Source organism: Ahaetulla prasina, chromosome 17 (assembly GCF_028640845.1).
Source record: "Ahaetulla prasina isolate Xishuangbanna chromosome 17, ASM2864084v1, whole genome shotgun sequence".
NCBI classification, from domain to species: Eukaryota; Metazoa; Chordata; class Lepidosauria; order Squamata; family Colubridae; genus Ahaetulla; species Ahaetulla prasina.
This window is the reverse complement of record NC_080555.1, coordinates 13,752,759-13,775,352: the sequence shown is the minus strand read 5'-3', so window position 1 is coordinate 13,775,352 and position 22,594 is coordinate 13,752,759. Positions and strand designations below refer to the sequence as shown.

The following is a 22,594-nucleotide window of genomic DNA, read 5'->3' as shown; positions in this document are numbered from 1 at the left end:
TGGTTGAATCTTGCTGGGTGATGTAATGAAGGGGCTTTGGGCAATTCCTATTATAGCTTTATGGCTTTGTCCTGGTTTGGATCTTGGGTGGGGGCTAATCCTATCATATCCTGAGCCTGAAGGTCTTTTGTTCTGTAGATAAGCTGGAAAGTAATTTACAGTATCCAATTTTACATGCTAATTATTTTCAGATGTTAGATATCAGTTTCTGTGAGCTTCCAGTCAGGTATCAAGCAAGCACAAGCCCAAAATTGTTCACAGGAATGGTTTCAACTACAGGTTGCCCATTTCAAGGGTTGTTTACTAAACCTGCCCTAACTCTTCGTTTTGTGAGGCCAAATTGAGGTTAGCCATTGTGCAATTCAGGCTATTTAGTATTTTTAAAATTACACACAATGGACACCTACTCATGAGACCACCAGTGCAACATATCCTGCTTTACTGGGCAACTGGGCAGCATCATTTGTGAGTCACAATCAGGGCTTGGGTTTTGGAGATCTCTTTTCTGCTATCTCTTCAGGGAGGGAATTGCCTAACGGGGATGCCCCCTCTCCCATGGAATTAGCAGGGAGATATGACTGTTTAGTGCCACAGAGCAAAAAACAAAAAAAAGGAAGCTAGGTGCAGGTAGGTGAAGGGGATAACCTCAGTCTAATTCTGAATGTGTGTGTGTGTGTGTTTGTTTGTTTATGCAGCTACTTCTAAAATACAGGTAACACAGAAATTCTGGACAAATTTCCCTTCCACCAGACAGGAATTTAAGGTGTTCAGAACAAATCTAAGGCTGTGTCAACCACTCGCAAATGCCGTCCCTACATGAATCAATTTAACTGATTACAACGTAAATGAGACAAGAAAAAAAACCTTACAATGAATTTCCACCCTCCCCCACTGTCTTTCCAGCTGTCTTCTGAGGATTGAAAAGAGTCTTTAGTCTCAGGGTCCTCTCTTTCAAATCTGTTAGGCTTGGCTTGGTGGTAAGGCCAATCAGTCAGGCTTGGGAAGGTCTGCTCCACTCTGGTTGCTGTGATGACTTTCTAACGGAGGGCTGGATCCAAACCCAATTCCTGGCTCAATGAATGGAAGGTCTCATCTGGAGGCAGCATCTGGATCAGCGTTATCTCCTTCCACAGGTTGCAGAGTGAAAGACATGAGCACAAGGCCCCCTCCTCCCTTTGTGGGTAATCCTCCCAGGAAAGGCACTGATGAAGGATAAGAGATGGAGAGTGGGGTGGGTGGGTAGATAGTTTGCAGGCAGGGTTTGAGGAAGAAAAAAAAATCAGTAATGCAGTTATTAAACAGATAAATCAGTTTCAACAAAATGGGGACACAACAGATGAGAAAGAAAAAAATGGATTCACATGCTTCAGGAAAAGGACGGACAGATCATCATTTAAACACACAGTAAACACAAGAATGATTTTTTCCTGTAAATGAACTTAAAACATTCCCTCATAAACTTGGGCTGTACTGAAAGGGAAGGAAATAAAGTGAACAGTTTTCTCTTCACTCTGTTTTGTGGACCAGGCAAAGCAGAATGAAGGCTTTTGCTAACTTGTCAGTGCTTTAAATTTTTTTTAACAATTTAAATTTTTTGTCTTTTTGGATTGGAGACAATTTACAGTTACAATTATCTTGAGGGCACACAGACTTTGATATACACACACACAAAAGCAAGGAGAAAAAGAGAGGAAAACAGAACACTCAGGTTTAAACACACACACACACAGGTCATTCCCACCCTAGATCTCCATTAAATTAGGGAAGACACAAATCTTAAGAAACATATCAGGTGGTTGCATGGAAGACAGAGAGGAAGAGAGAGAAACAAACAAACAAAACCCCCAACATTTCACTTTATTTCCCATTATATTTCCCTTTTCTTTTAAGTACCTTTATTTAGCCAAATTGGCTTTCCAGCTTTATCCCAGAGAAAAGCTCACACTTTACCCAATTTGCTCACATCTTTTTTTTACCAGCCAGGACAGGCATCTGCCATTCATCCTAAGCCTCGAGCAAATCTCCTAAATCTCCTGGAGGGGTTCCTATCACAACCTTCGAGCTACAGCTTCCCATGTTCCCCTTCCGATGTGGGGTTCACTTTGGCCTAGCCGGGTCACAGTCTGACAGAGCCTATCGGTTTTGGGACCAAAAAGAAAAAGTGATCCAGGAGGACTTGCTGCCCCCTATGCAGACGATTACGGGCACCTCCTAACACAGCCCTTTGCTCAGCGACTTCCTTTTTTTTTTTTTTTTTTGAATTTATATCCCGCCCTTCTCCGAAGACTCGGGGCGGCTTACATTGTGTAAGGCAATAGTCTCATCCTATTTGTATATTTATATACAAAGTCAACTTATTACCCCCCCCAACAATCTGGGTCCTCATTTTACCTACCTTATAAAGGATGGAAGGCTGAGTCAACCTGGGGCCTGGTGGGACTCGAGCCTGCAGTAATTGCAGGCAGCTGTGTGTTAATAACAGGCTACATTAGCTTGTTGAGCCACTTCCCAGCCCTACCTAGCTTCCTAGCTGGTTGCCCAAGTTTAACTTTCTCCTTTACTTTTCCATTCCATTTTCACACACTCTCTCCCTGTCCCCTCCTGTGCTCTGGCAAATCCCCCATGCTCTCCAGACCGTTGGTCTTTCTGGTTAGGAAATGCACAGAGAGCAAGATCCAGCTGGGATTGGGAGAAGGGCCCTCTCACTCGCACACACAAGTATACACACATTTCCCACACTTTTCTGAGTTTTAAAAGTTAAAATTTAGAGGTACTCACCTTCTTTCCAAGCAGCCTTTGAGCTCAACACTCCAAACCCCTTTAAAATTTTTGTTCCAAATGGCCAAGGTCCAGGAAAATTCACCCACAGACTCAGTGGGTCTGCTACTGGCAAGGGAGGCTTACCTGAGCCAGGTTCATTGGTCAGGTTAGCTTGGAGTCCCATCTGGGGTGCCAAATTGTTGGAGGAAATGTCCATCTGGGTTCAGTTCCAAGGGGAAGAAAAACACTGGAAACATGGAGGCTGTTTGGAAAGATTATTATTATTATTATTTATTATATTTGTATACCGCCCATCTCCCGAAAGACTCAGGGCGGTTCACAGCCAAAAAAACAAAACAAAACAGAAAACATATAATACATATAAACAGCTAAAAGAATAGACAGTTAAATTCAATTGATGCCCTAGAACTTTTAAATACAAATTTAAAACCTCATTTAAACCCCTTTTTTAAAAATCCTAATTTAAAAACTACGTTCAAGCTAGTCCTGCTCTTCGAAACAGCAACGTCTTCAGTTCGCGGCGTAAGGACCTGAGATCGGGGAGTTGACGAAGCCCCAGAGGAGCTCGTTCCAGAGGGTAGGGGCCCCCACAGAGAAGGCCCTCCCCCTAGAGGTCGCCAGCCGACATTGTTTAGCTGACGGTATCCGGAGGAGGCCCTCTCTGTGAGAGCGCACTGGTCGGTGAGAGGTTAATGGTGGCAGTAGGCGGTCCCGTAAATATCCCGGCCCTAGGCCATGGAGCGTTTTAAAGGTGATAACAAGTACCTTGAAGTGAACCCGGAAGACCACCGGGAGCCAGTGCAGACTACGCAGGAGGGGTGTTACACGGGAGCCATAAGGTGCTCCTTCTATCACCCGCGCAGCCGTATTCTGGACCAGTTGGAGTCTCCGGGTACCCTTCAAGGGGAGCCCCATGTAGAGAGCATTACAGTAGTCCAGGCGGGATGTAACAAGGGCATGAGCGACCGTGCATAAGAAAGCCCGATCCAGAAAGGGGCGTAACTTTAATGGTGGATGCTTTAATGGTGGATGCTTTAAGATGCTTTAATGGTGGACAGGACCACATGGGGTTTTTTGGGATCCTGAGCAAATGAGCACATGGGTGAGAGAGAGAAAGATTTATACCCTCTCTTGGGCTTTGAACTTGGTTCCTGTTCCTGTGAAAGAAATGTATTCTGATTGGTTGTCAGACTCCCATGGGGCAATGCAGGGGTAGCTTTGTAGGTTATCTTGAGTCCCAGGCTTGGTTGAATCTTGCTGGGTGATGTAATGAAGGGGCTTTGGGCAATTCCTATTATAGCTTTATGGCTTTGTCCTGGTTTGGATCTTGGGTGAGGGCTAATCCTATCATGTCCTGAGGCTGAAGGTCTTTTGTTCTGTAGATAAACTGGCCCAGCCTTTTAGGTAGGTTGGCACCAGTCTTTTGGGGGTTATTAACAAAGGCCCAAGAGCATGTTTATCCTCTTCTCATTCAGGGAGGTATAATATTCTGCCTTTTTAATATTTCCTAGAATATGTCATTCTTCTAGGAGAGGGGTGGGTGCTAACTTCCTTCAGTAGCTTCTCAGAGGAATAATTTTGAATGTAGGGCAATCTTCCTCGGCGCTTTAGTTTTTCTAGAGTTTTGCTGAATTAATCCCATCCCTGTTTCATTTTGGGTATGCTTTTCTTCTCGTGAGCCAAAGGGATGACCTTGGGTTGCCTTACAAGGCCGGCTCAGCTGAGGTGTGCAAGGCCTTTTAGGTCACTTAATCCGGTCTGACTCAGCTGCTGGGCCAGGTCCCCTTGACGGCCCAAAGGCAGCCTGCCTGTGCAGGGAAGAACCAGACATGGAATGTTAGGGCAGCCAAGGGGGGAGACGGAGCCCCCGAGGCTTTTGCATTTCGTGGACTGTGACCAGCTCCAGCTCCAGAACTTGCTGTGAGGCTGTTAAGGCTGAAATTAAAAAGGGATCTTTTTAACTTCAGCCTCTCCGTATGGTGCTCATTCTAGGGAGATGGGGTCATCTGGGAGGGAGGGAGGGAGGGAGGGAGGGGGAGGAAATGGAACAAAATCCTCTGTGAGATGAAAGGGAGGGAGGGCTTTGCAGGCATTTCCGACACTTGGACCACCTCAACACTGGCCAACAGGGATGTTGACCTGCTACACATCTTCCAAGGAATGACCAAACAGCCCCTCCACCCCTGGATCCCAGGCTGATGGAAGCATCTTTGCAGCATTCCCCCCTCCCCCGTCAGCCTCTTGCTGAGTTTCCTGCCCATCCTTGCTGACTGGGGGGGCCAAGGCAAGGAGGAGGGTGGAAAAAGTCTGCAAAGGGAAGCAAACAGCCCCAGTGACTCTGGCTCAGCTCAGCCACGCTGGAGACACCTGAGCTGTAGCTGATTAAGGTGAGTCCCCTGAGGCAGCCGGGCTCCTACTCTCCCTCCCCAGCAACTGGGACGTCCCGGGAGTGGCCTTCCGCCTTCTTCTTGGCTAATCAGTTGCAATTGTTTGGCAAACTGGGTTTCCATTTCATCTACCACAAAAACATTCAAGGCAACATGGCTGCATTTACACCGTGCCCAGGATCAAATGCCCAGTCTTTGTTTTAGCAATCAGGTGTGAAACTGGTTCAGCTTTAGGTATGTTGTGGCTTAAAGTGTTGCAGGAAGCCTTAATTCACGGTTCCGTTCAATTGCTCAAGCTCAGAAAAAAGATCCCTACAAGTAACCAGCAGGCTAAGCCTGCCACTTGAACACGGCCATCACACAAAAATGGGATTTGCTTTATCTGATACCTGGATATTTCACAGCCCATTGTGTCTTGGTGTAGAAGGGTGGGGGTTGTGTAAACCCAGCCATCTTATATGGTAGTAATTCTGTGTGGACGGTTCCTCCGCCTGTCCTGATCAGCACCTGATACGCTGCTTCCCCCCCCCCCAAAGCCCAGTGCATCCGAACGGTCCAACTGGGGCACGAGATTCAGCTTCGTCTGCTGGGCAAAGGGAAGGGGGAGGATTGAGGCGTCTCTCAAAACCTTCCGGGGTGACCCTACTCCCTTGCCCATCTGCTTTCAGACACCTGCATGCCAAACCCCTGTAGGAATGGAGGGACTTGCACAGAAGAAAGTGGCCGCCCAGGCTGCCTCTGTCTGCCAGGATACGAAGGGGACGCCTGCGATGTCAGTGAGTAAATGGGGCACAGAGTGCCTTACCAGGGCCAGGCCCACAGGGAAGCTGGCCAAGGGTCTGCCAGGGAGTCCAGAGACAGGGCTTCTCTCAGGGCTGAGCAGCAGCCGATGCCCCTAATTGAGCCAGCAGGGCGGGGAGACGTCCAGAAAGGAAACCTCCTGGGGGTCACATCACAGACCTCCGACCAGCAGCAGCGTCTCTTTTTCCACTTGCCAGCCCCACTCCTTGGGGATGCTGTGCAAGAGGGCTGAATCCTGTGGGGTGGAGAAGGCATCTCATGCTATTCTAGGCTCAGTTCATGGCAACTCTGGCCGTTCCTCTTCCTTTCAAGCAAACGTCCTTCCACCAAAATTGGAGGCCACAGGATTCATCCTGGCTTCTGTTTTTCTCTCCAGGCCTAAGGAAGTGCCAGCCCGGCTGGGATGCCTTCCAAGGATTCTGCTACAAGCACTTTTCTGCCCGGAGGAGCTGGGAGGATGCTGAGACTCGATGCAGGGAACATGGGGGGCACTTGGCCAACATCATGTCTCCAGAGGAGCAGAGCTTCATCAACAGTAGGAGTCTTGGTCTTGGATCAGTCTGAAGCTTCAGGCCTGGTGGGATTGTCCAGCTCTCGTGGCTGCCTGAGCAAACCTGTGCCATCAGCCCTTGCAGGCATTGGGCGTGTCCCCTTCACTGAGGGCTCCGGGGCCCCATTCTTCTTCCTCACCTTCCTGGCCTGTTGGTCTCTCCACCTGTGCAGTGGGAAAGGGTGGGAGATCGAGGGGTCCCCAGGAGGGAAGTAAGCTTTCATTGCTTTGGCTGCTCTTATTGTGCCCTTCCCTTGTCTGGGCCAGAGCAGGGTGGCTGAAGGGGGCTTTCCCCATTCCTGAAGGGTCCTTCCTCGATTCCAGATCAGTACAAAGAATACCAGTGGATCGGCCTGAATGACCGCACGATCGAAGGGGATTTCCAGTGGTCTGACGGGAGTCCTCTGGTGAGTGGAGCTCAGAAAGCTCCCTGAGCTGAAGGCCCTGAGCTCTGGAAAAGGGGCGACTCTGTAGAACTCGGTCCTGGCAAAGAAGCATCTGCCAGCATCTGGAGAGACCTTGGGAGCCCTCAAAAAGGAGGCCTTTAGGATGGAGAAAAACCACACAGGTGGGGTCTCCCAAGTGGGAGGGGGGTCTTCATCTCGGTGCCTGTGTGGTCTGAGCTGGAGGGGGGGTCTTAGCCCCCCTGAGGTTTCTGTCTGTTGTGTCCCATCCTAAGTGGGCTGATCCTTCACGTTTCCTAGCAGACCAAGCAAAAAGACAGACTCATACAGCTGCCCTGTCCACTGAAGCTGGCCGTAGTTATCAGGCGAATCCGGCTTCCCCCACAGGGCATGATGTCGCAGAGCAGCTCAGCTCTTTGAGGCTGGAAATAAGAAAAGTCCCTCCCTCCCTCCCTGCTTGAGCTGAGCGTCCTGGGCAACCCTCGCCCCTTTGCCAGCCTTGCCCCGAGTGATTGACTTCTCTCTTTCTCTGCCTGCTCTGGCAGCTGTACGAGAACTGGCACGAAGGGCAGCCTGACAGCCACTTCCTCTACGGGGAGAATTGTGTAGGTCTGTCCTGGCGAAAGGATGGGAAGTGGAGCGACGTCCCCTGTGGCTACCATCTGCCCTTCACCTGCAAAATGGGGCTGAGTGAGTATCCAAGGGGCGAAAGCCTCTTCCCCAAACTGAGACTCCCTCCTGGTTTCCTCTCCAGGACCCTTTAAAAGACTAAGCTAAAGACAAAGCAACGAGTCAGGGAAAGAGTGACACACAGGAATTCAGGCTGGGCATCTAAGCTCATCCTTTTTCACAGGCCTGCAGAGGCTTTGGGTGTGAACTACCTTTGCTTACCTGGCAGGGAACATCCGGGGGGGGTCCCTGGTCCAGACACTAGACGGGCCCCATAAAGAGTTCCTTTGGCCACTGAAAGCTGGACAGCGTCTGTCTGGAAGAAACCCAGGATCTCCTGCGCATGGCAAGAGGCCCTGGGACTGTGCCGGAGGGGGCCCTTCAGATATGCTGGGCCTTGTCATCCCCCCCTCTGGCTGAGGCTGCTTTGGACACCAGGGCAATTTGGGACTTATGGTCCAATGCCAGCCCACCCCCCTCTCAGCTGTGCCCAAATACACCGTGCTGGGCATTCCCCCCTCCCAGCTGTTGAGCAGGGGACACAACTGACCCTTGGACTTTTCTCCCCAGTCTCTTGCAGCTCCCCTCCCAAAGTGGCCGATGCACAGATATTTGGCAAAGCAAAGCAGCGTTACGAAGTCAATTCCGTCCTCCGGTACTGGTGCCCAGAAGGTTTTATTCAGCACCGCTGGCCCCTCATTCGCTGCCAGGAGAACGGCCAGTGGCAGCAGCCACAATTTGCCTGCAGCCCCCCGGAATCCTAGAGGCTGGCTGCCTCTGCCCAAGTGCCCTGGGGAACTTTGGGCAGCTGGGGACATCTCTGGACGGGATGGAGCCCTGGGTGCCAGAGCAGGGTGGGCCAGGGGCGTTGGGGGAAGGGGCTCCTCATTGCCATGGGAACTGAGAGGTTCTTGAAGTACAAAGTAGGGGAGGGCTTCCTTGGGCAGCAGGAAGGGAGGGGCAACCCTCTTTCTACTGAGAACATGAGAAAGGGGAACATGTATGTCAAGGGGAGCTTTGCTCGCCTCTTCCTCATTCTCCTGCTATTAGTGATGTGCCCACTCCCCCCCCCAAAAAAAACACAGGACAAACTAAAAGAGGCTTTTAAGATTCGTGATCTAGTACAGACGGAGGAGAATGTGGTGCCTTTTGCTCTTACTCATTTTTTACATTATATGTGTACATACTATAAAGATAATCTAATAACTAAATGGTTCTTTAAACATACTTTTTAAAGGGTGTCCTTCTTTCTCCCACCCCACTTGGGGGCTGCCCTTCTCAACTTATAGCTAACTATTCGAACACACAACTCTCCCCAAGAGCCTTGCACTCCACCCCTCAAATAGAGTGAGTGGTGGGGAGCATCCGGCTTCTCTGGCTGCCCATTGGGTGGGATTCTAGTCTCTGGGATGCCTCCCATCCACCAGGCGGGGACTGGGGACTGGCTCAAGACCACCGGATTCATTCATGGCCACTGAGTTGGGGGGATTCCCTCTTCACCCTTTGCAATCCACTGAATGCTGGGTTTCTGAATATTTTGGCCAGTTATCAAACTATAGCCCTCGGGGCTCGGGCTAGATAGCTTGTGGATTATATTTAATAATTGTTCATATCTTGTTGCATCACAGAAAACCTATTTCAACATATTGTATCCTTTATCACATTTGCAAACAAAATGTCCATAAAAAGTGTAATGCGGAGGACAAAATAACACATTAAAATATTCCTATTATATTTTTTTTAATTAAATAATGTCAGTGAAACCAAGAAGTTCTCTATTTCAGTGGAGAAATTGAAGCTGGTAACCTAGTTTGTTAAGGGCATTGAACTATACACGTTCCTCTGTATCTTTGCCTTGTCCTTTTTTTCTTGGCAATGTCCAGGCAGCATTTCTTATATTAAGGATTGCAGTGTGGAACAAAAGCAAAGGGGTGAACAATTTTACTACTAAGACCTCAATTACTGCAGTAAATTCCCAGGATATCAGAGGGGACGGAGGTCTTTACAAAGCCATTCCCGTACTCTGTACTCAGCCTGACAGGTGTTTGGTCAAAGCCACCATAGCCTGGACCATCAAGACCAACTCTGGTTCCAGGAAGGGATGGAGGAAAGTCCCCATCAAGGGGTCCAGATGAATTTTGACCAGAGAAGGACGGCATCTGTTGGCCTCCTTGGGTCAGGTCGTTGCCTTCAGCCTTGGCTGCCTCTGCCTGGGGCCTTTGCCCCTGCTACTTCACAGAGAAACAGTAGACGCCGTACTTCTTCCGGAGTTTGCTGGGGAAACCGAAGCTGCGGACGCCCGGGTCGGGGAGCCCCCCACAGTGTGGGCGGGGAGCAGTGATGGGGAAGCGCACACTGCCATCTTCCAGCCAGCCTCCGTTGCAACGGTCTAGCTGGGAGAATCTCCAGGCCGCATAGAGCTGCCCAACCTTGGCCACGGTAGCTCCGTCGTTGCGGCAGGCTTGCGTGCCCTCTTTGAAGTTAAAGTGGCCCCTGATGAAATAGACACGGCCTGGGCGAGGGGGGGGAGGAGGCAAAAGAGAGGGTGACTACACAAGAGCCAGAGTTGGGAAGACAGCTTCACAGCCCATTCCAAATCAGAATGGAGTGAGATTAGCAGTAATAAGGTGTGTTCCCACAAAAAAAGTTGGGTGATGAAGCTACAAGGCTCGCATACCAAAGCCCAGCTGCTGTAAGCTGAAGCTTTGTACATTCAATGAAACCTTTCCACATAGCAAGACGAGGGAAGACAAGAGGATGGGGGACAGACAAGAAGGAAGGGCTTGGGTTTATTTGGGGTGGGGTAATAATTTTTAGCAATCTGATCTGGGGCGATGCGCCATCTCTACCCTCAGGTAGGGCAGCCCTTCATGAGGGACCAGAAGCTGGAGGTCTTCCTGGAGTCATCGCTGCCACTCAAAGAGCAGGTGGCAGCCCTGGCCAGGAAGCCTTTCTGCAGCTTCATCTGGTACATCAGACAACCTTTTGGACAATTACACCCTGGTCATCTTGCAATTTGTCTACTGAAACATGATCTACATAGGGCTTCCTTTGAGGACCACCTGGAAGCGTCGTCCAGTTCAAAATGAAGTGGTGTGGGCCTGCCTCACTCTGCCCATTAGCATCACTGCTTCATGAGCTGCACCAGTTGCAAGTCTGGAAGTTGCCAAAGAGGTTTGATCCATCCATACCACAGCCATCTTTCCAAGGAGAAGGCCGAGAAACTGGTTTCTTCTGGGTCCCTTCCAGAATGTGGGAAAAGAAGCTGCACCCAATCTGGGCCTTGGCAACGGGCCTTACTGGTGGGATCCCTCAACCAGTCTCCACCTACCTTGCACGCTTGAAGTGAAGCAGAAGGCATCAAAGCGATCTTTCAGCTTGTCCTTGGGGCCATAGGTTCGTACTCCGGGCCGAAGAAGAAGGCCTCCACAGGGCTTGCGGGAGTTGCGGATGGGGTAGTGCACACTCCCCTCCATGACCCAGCCGGCATTGCACCAGTCCAGCCCTTCTGTCCACGCTAGGAAAGGAGCAGAGAGGGGGAGACCTTGGCTTCTGCCCTGGGATGCTTCGGACAGACATTTGGGTGGCGATGGCCGCCATGGATTTGCTTTTAATTTGCCATTAGAGACACAAGAGCCACAGAGAGATAGGAACTTTAGCAAGAAATTGAAAGGAAAAGAAAGCTCTCCCAATTTTATTTGCCAGTCCTGGGATAAATAAGCACAACCTCCCACCCTGCTCTCTTGAGAAAGAAACAAGGAGTTAGTGCGAAGATCTCCCGCACTGTTAATTTGTTAAGACGCATATATAAGCATTCTTTATCTTCTGCCTGAGGTACATCTATTCTGCTGATTTGACCTTTTCTGAAGCCTGCCCATCCAGGTCCATCCTGTCCTCCTCCCCTCTTCCCTCCCCCCTTCCAGGACAGTAGTTGATCATGAGCACAAGAGGCCACAGGGTTAATATACTGAAGAGAAGGGAGGGGAGGGGAGGGATGGGGAGAGGAGAGGAGAGGTGAAAGGAGGCTGGACTGAGTCCTTGAAGTTCAACCAATGCAAAACCCCCAGAGCTGCCCTTCATTCCTGAGAATTGCAGAGCATAGAAAGGAGGGTGGAAACTGAAATGCCTGGGAGGATGTTCCTTGCATGAGTGATCTTGATGACCAGAGCTTGGGCTTCAGTTGGGCGATGTTTGGTATGGAGAAGAGAAGTCCATAGAGAGACCATGTAGCTACAGCCTTCAACAGCTCAAGGATAGAACATGGGGCAGGATCCATGGACAGGATGAAACTGCCTGGGTTATAAGGAAAAAGACACTTCCTCATTAGAAGACCTGCTCACCCAGGGCCTCAGGAAGCGGTGAACTCTCTGTTGCTTCTGTGTTTGAGAGGCTGGATACCCATCTCCTGGGGGTGCTGTGGTGGTACTTTTCGGTAGTGGGCAGGAGGCTGGATTACATGATCTCCAAGAATCCTTACCACTCTTATTTATTATGGTAATAATTCACTGAATTATGAAATTATGAATTATGATGGGAAGGTTGCAAGCACACTTATCTTTGGTTTGGAAACTTGGCCAATTATTTTTTAATACCATATCACCTTCCAGATGACAACTCAGTGAGAAAAAAAAATGTGCAAGTTGCATCACCTTTGAGCTTTGCCTTGGAAGGGCTTTTGGGGAGGGGGAGCGATTGATTATGTGCCATCAAGTTGGTGTTCCACATAAATCCACATAAACAGATTTTCGCTGCGAGTGGGAATCAAAGTAGAATAAAAGAACCTCCTGAGTCTCCCACCATTTCCTGCCCACAGCCCAAACTGGTTACCTTGGTAAAGCTGCTGGTAGGTGGCCAGCCGGGCATCTTGTTGTTGGCAAGCCTTCTTGGCCTCGAAGTAGTTGAACTGATAGCGCCCCTGGCTGGTTTGGTAGGGGAAGACGACCCCTGGAGCAAAAGGGCAAAAAGTTGAGGGCAGGCAGGGGACAGTGGACAGAGGCTGGGCAGAGACACACTCCATCCTCACCGCAAAAGGCCAGAGCCATCATTATCTGCAGGGGCTGCTTGCAGGTGCCCCAGTTAAGGGTCTGCGGCTTGTCCAGTTTGCACCCACAGCGATAGGGAACCTCGACCTGGCCTAGAAACCCTCTTCCTTCCCACAAAGAAAGGTGACGATCCCCCTTTCAACAATCCCGTCTTTCAGAGGAGGGAGAGAAAGGCTGTGCCACAGACGGTTGCCCTGCTCAAGGAACGGGAGACGTGGCACAATGGTCTCCCTCCTCCTATTGTGGCCTCTGCCGAAAGCCAGGCGTGAGGCTCCTTCCATCAGGTTTTTTGGGCTGATGAGACATAACTGGGGTGGGTTATGATGAGACATAACTGACTTTCTGCCTTGCCTGGGAGCCCCTCCTACCTTCTAGCTGCAAGACAAGAGAGACGCTTTCGTCCTCCAGGCCATTGACAAGCTGGCAGCGATAGCGGCCCTCATCGTCCAAGGTCAGGTTGGAGATGGTCAGTGATGCATCATATCGGTGGCTGCGTTTCAGGTGAGCCCGGCTGCCCAGTGGGCCATAGGTTTTGTGATGGACCCCATTGCTGATCAAGATGGCAACTTCCAGGTACTCCGTTGGCTCCACCTTGCTCCATCTGATCTTGTAGTTTTGGGGCACGACCCACAGGATGCAAGGCAGGGTGACCGAGGCTCCCCGCCGGGCCTGCACTATCTTGTTTGTGGGCTCCAGCAAGTACTGCAAGGGAGCAGGAGTTGCTGTGGGAGGAAAAAACGGCTGCTCATTACGTGCAGAGCCAACAGCAAGGACTTTCTTTGCTTGCAAATTCATCCATCTAATTAAGTTTGCCCTGAAAGCAAAGAGGGCACAACGTTTGTATCTGCAACAAACCATTGGGTGACCCTGAGGAAATGGTCTTTGCACCAGGACCAGCTGGGAATGAGAAGGGGAATGAGAGGCTTCAGGGAAGGTTGGGCCCCGGCAACACTGCAAGCAGGGAGGGGCTTTGCCCATCTCAGGGGCAGCCAGGAGGGCATCGACAACAGTCAGGGTTCTTGCCAAGGGCGTTCTGGGGCAGGCACCACCGGGAGAAGCTTGGTCAAGGAGGGGCGTTCATGGCATACCTGGCTGAGTCCCACTCGGCCTCTGGTAGATGGCAGGGACTCCGGGAGCGGAAGACAGGCACAAGGAAGCCAGGAGCAGCAACAGAGGCATGCCTTGAGCAACAGCTGGTGCCTGATGTGCCTGCAAAAGGAGAGGTGCTCCGTTACCCCAAGGGCCACTGAAGCACAGCAGCACCTCACCAACACCCAGCCGGAAAGGGCTGAACTGTCTCAGCCACCCTAGACTGACGGGGAGAAGGACGGCCTTCCTGAACCCTCCAAGCAAGAGAAGCCTTCCAGTGCCAGAGACTCAAAGGGGGACTCTGCAGATCAGACACGTTTCCCCCTCCCCCATTTCCCACATACAGAAAACCAGCATGAGGAACAACCCACTGGAAAGATGGGGCTTCCTTTGCTGGATGCCTTCTGGACACCCCCTCAGGCAAGCTTCTGTTCGGGTCAGCAGAGCCCAACTCCAAGACCCAACAAATTCTTGCTGCCATTAGATGGGTCTTGCGCCCTTGGCCTTGCCCTGAACAGGCAGGGTTGCCACTGCCGACTCAGGGGGAAATGAAGACAGGAGAACCTGTTTTGTTCTATACAGAGAATAATCTTAGTGGGGCTCCCTTATCCAGCCGTGTGCAGTAATAGCCAGAAAAGCTAATACAATCCTGGGTTGTATAAACAGAGGCATAGAATCAAGATCACATGAAGTATTAGTACCATTTTCTAAAACCCTGGTAAGACCACACCTGGAATACTGCAACCGGTTTTGGTCACCATACTATAAAAAAGATGTTGAGACTTTGGAAAACGTTCAGAGAAGAATAACCAAAATGATTAAAGGCCTGGAGACTAAAACATATGAAGAACAGTTGCAGGATTTGGGTCTGGCTAGTCTAAAGAAAAGAAGAACTAGGGATGACATTATAGCAGTATTCCAGTACTTGAGGGGCTGCCACAAAGAAGACCGGGTGGGGGGGGTGTCAACCTATTCTCCAAAGCACCAGAAATGGATGGAAACTAATCAAAGAGAGAATCAACCTGGAATTAAGGAAAAATTCCCTAACAGTGAGGACAATTAACTGGTGGAATAGAAGTTGTGGGTGCTCCAATACTGGAGGTTTTTAAGAAGAGACTGGGCAGCCATTTGTATGAAGTCCACCGTCACTTATACTATCTGCCCTATGAAAGAAATGTACCTAAAATAACCTCTTTGGTCAAAGAGGAATCTGTCAACCAACAGAGAAGATGATTTCCTCATTGACTGAGAACAATGAACTTCATCTGTCCTAAAATTGGAGCTTCTGAGTAGGTTCTGGGCCTTTGAAGAATGAAAATCAAGAAGAACTAAGCTTGGGCAGTCATTGCCCAGCCACTTGTTTCTTGCCAGAATGCCAGCAAAAAAGGTGGAGATGATGGACAGCCCTGTGTTTGAATCTCTGCCAGGCAGTTTTCATTTCATGCTGCCAACCCCTTCTAGTTTGGTCAGCATCTTTCTTCCCCCGCAGAGGACCAGCAGGGCTTTTGGGGTGCTTACGCGCATGGGAGGAGACTGAAGATGAGGGTGAAATGGGCGTTGAGGCCTCAAGGCAGGGATTCACCTCTCCCCGCTCACAAATATTTGCTGAACTCTTCTCAGGTTGACCCTGTTTGTCCTCACCTCCACTCCCATGATCTTCCTTTGAAAACAAAAATATGCCAAATAAATTCTGGACACTTTTGCTTAGCTGTACTAACTCAAATGATTTTCTGAGCAACGGGTCAGGTCTTTAATTAGACCTAAGAGAACCAGCACTTGGTTTCTAGTCTTTATTTAATTTTAATGTTTTATATTTATGCCTTTATGCCTTCGTCAGCCAACCAGAACCTTTTCGGATAGTGAGGTGGGTAGCATATAAATTTAATAAACAAATCAATAAGAGCTGTACCTGGTATGGTTCATCTACAAATCCCCAGCCAAAACAGGAACCGGTCACTTTAAAGTGGTCCACCCATCATTCTTCTTCTGAATCTTCCCCAAATCCTCGTGCAGGAAGAGAGATCTGCCGATGCCTCTGAGGAAGGACTACGAGCCACATCAGGACCAACGGAAGCTCAGACCCTGAGAAGAGCCGGGCCTCTCATCCTTCTGCTCTTGCTCGCCTTGCATCTGCATCTCTCTGTGTGTTGTCACTTACACCCCCAGCACCACAGATACACGAAAACAAAGGAGAGGAAACAGCTCCCCATTGTTTGGCCTGGCAAACAGGGCAACACCCAGCAAACAAGCCTGCCTTTATGGAAGAATAATTCAGACAAACTATCAACACCCTTCTGGTGCTGGGCTGGGGATCTACAAGACCAAGGACCAGTGCAGGGATGTTGAAAGCCCCAGAGAGTTTCCCATAATGCACCAGCTTCAGCCACTTTCTGCTCCCAACTACAGAAGCTATTTTCCTTGAGCCTCAGCATTCAGACACCTAATGTCACAGAATCTGGCACCTTTCCATTGCCCAGGCCAGCTCGTGTCCATCATTTGGGTGGGAATTTAAAAACCCCCCTTTTGGCCCTTCTCCTGTTCTCCCATTCAATATCTCTTTAGAGGTTTCTCTCCTCTCTGTCTTCCCTTTTGCAAACCGTCACCCCCTTGGAGCCTCCTTCCAAGGCTGGCTTTCCATTATTTTTGTGCTCTTGGGAGGGGGGGTCCCCTCATTCAGCTTCTCCCTGTTTTTTTTAAAGTGTGGTGCTCAAAATGATGCAGGACTCCAAGGGTGATTTGAACCCCTGGAATCCAGTGGAAGGTTCCTCTAATGTGGATCCAACTCATCTCTTGGTGCACTTCTGGCCTTTTTAAAATCTTCCTGTTTAGGTAGCCAATTGCCAGGAGTTGCAATCTGTGAGTGAGAAAACAAAGTCAAGAACATTTGTTTCTCAGAGCTCAAGAAAGCTTCTATAATGTACCTAGAATAGAATAACAGAGTTGGAAGGGACCTTGAAGGTCTTCTAGTCCAACCCCCTGCTTAGGCAGGAAACCCTACACCACTTCAGGTAAATGGTTATCCAACATCATCTTAAAAACTTCCAGTGTTGGAGCATTTACAACTTCTGGAGGCAAGTTGTTTCACTGATTCATTGTTCTAACTGTCAGGAAATTTCTCCTTAGTTCTAAGCTGCTTCTCTCCTTGATTAGTTTCCACCCATTGCTTCTTGTTCTACCCTCAGGTGCTTTGGAGAATAGCTTGACTCCCTCTTCTTTGGGGCAGCCCCTGAGATATGGGAAGACTGCTATCATGTCTCCCCTAGTCCTTCTTTGCATTAAACTAGACACACCTGCATCTTTGCATAAATTTTAAGCTTTGTTCCATAGCAATCTTTTCATTTTTTTCTATACAATGTTTTAAAAGGCTGTTCTCCCACAAACATAAATACAGAGAAATCCCCATTTAACATTCACTGAATGGAAAATACTTCTGTGTGGATTGTCAAGAGGCAGGAGAGACTTAGAGGCTCAGCCAGCCAGGTTGAGGAAGGAAGAGGCATCCTGGAAAGGCAGTGGTCCTCCCAAATATCTGGAATTCAGCAATAGATTGCTTCTCTGTGGAGATAACTTCCTCCCTCCCTCCTCCTGATCCTCTTAGTCCACTCCTCTGCCTCCTTGGCCAGATAACAGTAGGGGACCATCTAATCTGATGGTCTATCTATTTTAAGATTAAGCTTTTCTTAATCCAAAATTTGGTTTCTAGTGGTGGCCAAGAAGATGCTCCTGGGTATCATCTGGCTTATCTACACAACCAGGCAACACACACACACACACACACACACACACACACACACACAGACACACACGGTTCCTGGGAAGTAAAAGCAAGTGAGGGAGAGAAGCTTTCAGACTTGCAAGATTCAGTTACTGTATTTTAATCATCCAATAAAGGTAGTGATAGAATTCATGCTTTGGTTCCTTGTTTGTCGAAGGGGTGACAGTGGCCAGCAGAAAGAAGAAGGAAGAGGGCTGGTGATAATGGTGATCATCCAATTCAAGGCTCCAGATACCCCTTCAGACCAGGCTGCATCCTCTGTGGCTGGACTCCAGCAGGAAATGTAGCAAAATTCCTGGATCTAAAGACCAGGGCTACCTTCACTGCTCTAGATAAGAAAAAGCCATGAGGAATAGCAAGTGCGTATACTGGGTTAGGGTCCCTTGAAAAGGGGGCAAGGGAGGAAGGATGCCACACCCCATGCCACCCTCTCTCTGTGGGGCTAGGAGAATCGGGCCATTGTTGCATAGTCGTGGCCGCATGTGACGATGCACCAAGGCCTGGGACGCTTTGTTCTCTCCAGTGTGAACAAACCGTTGCTTGTGTGAGAGTCCATCATCTGCTGCTGTGCATCTGATGGGTTCCTGCTCTGCAAAAGGCAGCCTCATGGTCTCCATAGTGACTGCCACACGATGGATCAGAAACCGCCTCTCTTTCCTGCTCACTTTGGCCCAGGTTTGCCCAGGGGAATACCTGGCTAAAAGGTGGCTTGTTGCCCTGGACTTTCAGAGGAGACTCGTATCAACCCATTCGCCAGCTCTTTGCTCGTTCCCTTCCTGCTGGATCTTGCCCAGGTCAGAAGCCCTGGTGAAAACCTCAGCGCTTAGGAGCATTGAAAGAAGCACGAGGGGGCCGGCCCTTCCCCATTGTGGGGATTGTGGGACAGTTACACTCTTGGCAAGATGTCATAGCTGGCAAAGGCAGGGCTGTATCCCGGTGGCAGAAAGAAGACCCTGCCCTCATGCCTGCTTCCTGCAAAGGCCCTGGAAGGACTTCCTTTGAATCTCATCTTTTACCAAGAGGAGCTTATTAAGGCCGGTCCAGAGAGCAGCAGTTTCTTTTCACAATACTGTATCTTGCTTGGATGTCCTCTTCCTAAACTCTTAAACAGCCTTTGGCCAATGGGGTCCACTTAATGAGAAGCAGTTGTTAAACTGCTACAGGTATTTCCACTAAGTTAAAGCCTCCCAGTTTTCCTCTTCGGCCTGGACAAACTGTTCTCTTGGCAGAAAGGAAGGAGTCCAGGCTGAGCTGGACTTCTTTCTCAGCTCAGCTGTATTGAAAATATTGAATCTGAGGGAAGAATTTAAACTTTGCAGGCTCTTTCTAAATAGAATTTGATGTGTATAATTGTGATCACAGTAAGCACAGATGGAACTTTCTCCCACATTTCTACATATATCAATGTCTGTCACATGCCTTTCTTAGTTCCGTACAGCTCTCTGGCCTCAAATATGTGGTGTCAGCCACCCCCAAGCAGAAATGGGGCCAGTGAGCTTTAGACCAGGGGTCTCCGACCTTGGTCCCTTTAAGACTTGTGGACTTCAACTCCCAGAGTTCCTCAGCCAGCTTTGGTCTGGGAGTTGAAATCCACAAGTCTTAAAGGGACCAAGATTGGAGACCTCTTCTTTAGACTACTCCAATTAAGGAAGCCTTTTTAATGGTTTCAATCTCAGCGATATTTAAAAAGAGTTGGGAGGTTAAATGGGAAGGAAAGAAACCCGTGTGCCACATTTGAGAAGCAGAACTAACTGTTTCTTCTCGTGCCTTTGGGACTCTGCAAATTACTTTATCTGGAAGCGGTTTTATTAGCCTTTCCTCAATTGAGAAAAGAAGATTTTCTTTGGCCTTTGGAGGTGACTCCTCCTCAGTTTTTCCCCCTCTGGTGAGGAAAACGATTCCTACTGGAAATTGAAGGGGGTGACTGCACCAACAAGTTGGAAAACCTCCGTCTTTTTGCTGTTGTTGGGATTCATTCTATTTTTTATCCCTGTTGAAATAGGACTGGTTTCTTAAAAGATACCTGTTCTGTCTCCTTCCCCACTTCAGACCCACGAGCTGGCCTTCAGCCAGTGGATTCACAGCTCTTATCAGTCCTGGAAGAGAAATCGCAGCTGCCTGCCAAAGTTCAAACAAATGACTCACGTAACAAGACTTTCAGCTCTTTTTGAAATGGATCAGCTAAACTTTGCTTCCCGTGGAGTAAGAGCAGTCCCAAAGCTCCTTATGAGGCTCTGTGGGGTGGGGCTCCTGCCCCACCCTTCCTTTTGTTGACGATGCCTCTTTAATCTTCTAAAGCGCGGGTCAAGCCAAGCTTGATTATTATTATCAGCTGGGTCTGAAGGTGTAGCCTGGGGAAGGGAAGAATCAGGGGATGACAGCCTCATTACATCCTTCAACTGGTCTGGTTCTGGCTCCTGGAGCTGAGCCACAGGAATCGGTGCTCCCGAGGTAAGCCTTACCGGCCCTTCCCCCTCACTTTCTAATTCACTTTCGGGCATGGGGCCAGGTTCGGGGGCTGGAGTCACAACAATACTTTGGTACTTTGTGCTTATTAACTGCTTTGACTGAAGAGCTAACACAATGAAATTGGACCTTCTTGCCCTGAGAAATTCTGGCTCAAAACTCTGAGAAGGGCCAGTGGAGAGTCTCTGAGTTGGGGGGCAAAGATTGCAATTATGCAAACATTCAACAACCACTTCAAGGCTTAAAGGATGAGCAAATCTTCCCTTAATTTGCAGGAAGAGCAGAAGGTTTAAGCCAACATGAATGTAGGATCAATAATAGGCCCTTGGCATCCCCCGCGAAGGTGGATCCTGGTCTGGACTCTAGGAAGGCAGAGAGATCCCTTGGCCTCCTCTGCCAGATTACCTCCCCCCCCCCCCGCATCACTATCTGGCCTTTCACATGAGTGGGATACCTGTGGAGAGGGACTTTCTGCCCCCTCCCTTGGCTTCTTCCATTGGCAACAGCTTAGCCCTGCCAGGCTCTGCCCAGGGCCTAGTGGCTCAAACTCAGGAAGGGTGCTAAGGCCCTCAGGCATGTGGGCAGAGCCTCTCAGGAGCAGAGCCCACCATAAGGAGAGATTGCAAAACCTTGAAACAACCTATCACAGATGAGGAATAAAGATAAACAGACCCCAGCGGCACACTTAATGATTAACTGTGTAACACGTTTCTTTTACTTGGATGCCCTTTGCTTTCCAATCTAGGGCAAAAGTCGGCATCTGCCCACTATGGGAGCAAGGAAAAAGTCTGGGGATCAGTGGTGAGGGAACCTGGGGGAGGGGGCAATGTCCCCAGGGCCCTCTGCCATCCTCCTGCTCAGCAAAGCAGGAGAGGCTGCTGGGGGCAAGAAGGAGCCCCACATGTTGCAGTCGAAGACCAAATCTTGGCTGGCTCCGGCTGCTTTTGCCCCCTCTGAGGATGGGGGGGGGGACTCCTTGGCTGACATGGTTGGCACTGCTGGAGATTGGCAGAGCCTCATTGGAGCCTTCCCACCGGGCAACATGGGTGAAAACTGAGGCTGTTGTGGAGACCAGGGACCACACTAATGTCAGAAACTGATGCATGGTGGCTGTTCGGTGGGGTGGGGGCAGCGAGGGAAGGGCTCCTTGGCCAGCCCACTTCTCTTCTCTCAAAAGGAAGCCTTTGTGGTTGTTTTCTCTCCATGGACAAGCTGGGACTGGTTTTTGGAAAAGGGCTCCAGGCTGTTTCTCTTGGCAACTTCCTGCCCTGCTCCTCCCTGACAAAACACCCAGGGCCCCCAGGAGAGGGATGCTATGGGGAGCAAATTGGCACAATCCAGACTGGGGAAGTATCTCCAAGTCCTTCTTTGTATCTGCAGGGACAACCTTCCTTCAGGACCACTTGGGTTCAAAGAGGGAGTCCCCCAATTGCACGACTGGGATGCCACGGCCAACCTGCTTCCTTTGCCTTTTTGCAAAAGCCAGCTTTCCCTCACCTGGCTGGGACGCACCTGCCACTCCGCCTCCCTGCTGGCCCCACCCTTCCCCAGCCAGCCCTGCCTCACTGCAGGTGGCTCCGGGCCAGGGTGAGCAGTGAGCAAACAGCTGTGGAGGGAGCCTCCTCCCCCTCTCTTCCTCCAAAGAGTGCCCAGGAAAGCCGGGCATTCACTCGCTTGGCGGCTGCTCTTCCTGGTGTACTCCCAGCTGGCTCTCCCCTGTACAGCTCTCCCACCATGTCAGGCCACCCCACCAACCTGAGAGTGAAGCTGCCCCTGCTCTGCGCTCTCCTGCAGCTGGCCACAGTCCTCCTGTTTGCCTTTTTCGTCCAGTATGACAGCCACACCAGCCCCCGGCTGTGGCACGAGGAGATGCAGTTGCACAGCAAAGGCCCTCTGGACAACGAATTCTACCCACGCTACCCAAGTGAGTATCTCCCGCACAGGAGATGCCCTCCTGCCAGGGTGCCAGGTCCAAGCTGGGAGCACAGGAGGAACAAGGGCCCAGGAAAACGCCCCCTCTTTGCCAAATCTGTGGCATGGTGCCCCTCCTGCCTAGGATGAGCCAGGACCCTTCCCCCAAATGCTCTCTGTCTACTTTCCAGACTTCTTGCTTCAGTTTGGTTTCTGGAGGGCGGGGGGGGCGGGGCGGGAGGAAATCAAAGCTTTGGAAATTCTATGTGGATCCCTTCTTATTCTCTGTACGTCCAAAGCAGCATCTGTGATAAATTATCCTCTTGCCCCAGGCAATTGTGGAAGTTACCATTTCCTCAAGATGCTTTTTGAATGGTATCTTTGAGTGCAGAACCTGGTTAAGTCCTGGCTTCTTGTTTGCCTTTGATTTCCTCCAGACGACTTCCACAATTTCCCAGTCCCACCTGGTGGTCTCCACCCATAACCTTCCTTAACTTTGGGGGAGGCACTGACAGTTTATGGATGTGTTTATGCACTCTTTAAAAAAAACAGCTAAATTTGGTGGCACCATTTTTGTAAAGACCCTGCAGGAAGAAAAGACTGAGACAGAGAAGCTGCCTTAGGATCTCCAGCATTAACGAGCGACAAGATTCCCAAAGGCCAACGGAGCCATGATTTGATCAGGTCATGAGCACACTCACAAAACGGGTGGCTGAGAA

General features: G+C 49.9%; 3 protein-coding genes across 11 annotated transcripts in view; 2 read left to right on the top strand and 1 right to left on the bottom strand.

Annotated features, from left to right (window-relative positions):
• The window catches only part of BCAN (brevican), a 36,585-nt gene extending 27,223 nt beyond the window's left edge, over nucleotides 1–9,362 (top strand). For 8 of the 9 annotated variants that reach the window (XM_058160814.1, XM_058160817.1, XM_058160815.1 and 5 more), the window contains 5 exons: nucleotides 5,837–5,944; nucleotides 6,346–6,504; nucleotides 6,844–6,926; nucleotides 7,469–7,613; nucleotides 8,163–9,362. In XM_058160814.1, the coding sequence (XP_058016797.1) occupies nucleotides 5,837–5,944; nucleotides 6,346–6,504; nucleotides 6,844–6,926; nucleotides 7,469–7,613; nucleotides 8,163–8,356 (689 nt within the window). In that variant the 3' untranslated portion in view covers nucleotides 8,357–9,362. The remainder of the gene's footprint in view (nucleotides 1–5,836; nucleotides 5,945–6,345; nucleotides 6,505–6,843; nucleotides 6,927–7,468; nucleotides 7,614–8,162) is intronic. The other variant, XM_058160812.1, reaches the window with a different exon arrangement.
• Nucleotides 9,363–9,641: 279 nt separating this feature from the next.
• Nucleotides 9,642–15,360, bottom strand: HAPLN2 (hyaluronan and proteoglycan link protein 2). Its single transcript, XM_058160825.1, has 6 exons — nucleotides 15,242–15,360; nucleotides 13,723–13,843; nucleotides 13,003–13,356; nucleotides 12,420–12,536; nucleotides 10,924–11,109; nucleotides 9,642–10,104 (listed from the first exon to the last, which is right to left on the bottom strand). The coding sequence occupies exons 1-6, from the start codon at nucleotides 15,245–15,247 to the stop codon at nucleotides 9,821–9,823; spliced, it is 1,068 nt and encodes a 355-aa protein (XP_058016808.1). The 5' UTR covers nucleotides 15,248–15,360; the 3' UTR covers nucleotides 9,642–9,820.
• A 5,807-nt stretch (nucleotides 15,361–21,167) lies between these two features.
• On the top strand, nucleotides 21,168–22,047 carry LOC131186843 (uncharacterized). The gene has a single exon (XM_058160770.1). It carries the CDS (start codon nucleotides 21,168–21,170, stop codon nucleotides 22,023–22,025), a length of 858 nt encoding a protein of 285 aa, XP_058016753.1. The 3' UTR covers nucleotides 22,026–22,047.
• Nucleotides 22,048–22,594: the final 547 nt, after the last annotated feature.

What these genes read in the sequence shown, in the direction of transcription:
- LOC131186843 (XM_058160770.1), top strand. Translation starts at nt 21,168, where the DNA reads ATGGACAAGCTGGGACTGGTTTTTGGAAAAGGGCTCCAGGCTGTTTCT.
- HAPLN2 (XM_058160825.1), bottom strand. An exon ending in TCTTGTCTTGCAGCTAGAAG is followed by an intron (nt 12,537 to 13,002) that starts GTAGGAGGGGCT and finishes CTTTTGCTCCAG; the next exon opens with GGGTCGTCTTCCCCTACCAA. An exon ending in CTTCACTTCAAGCGTGCAAG is followed by an intron (nt 10,105 to 10,923) that starts GTAGGTGGAGAC and finishes CCCCTCGCCCAG; the next exon opens with GCCGTGTCTATTTCATCAGG.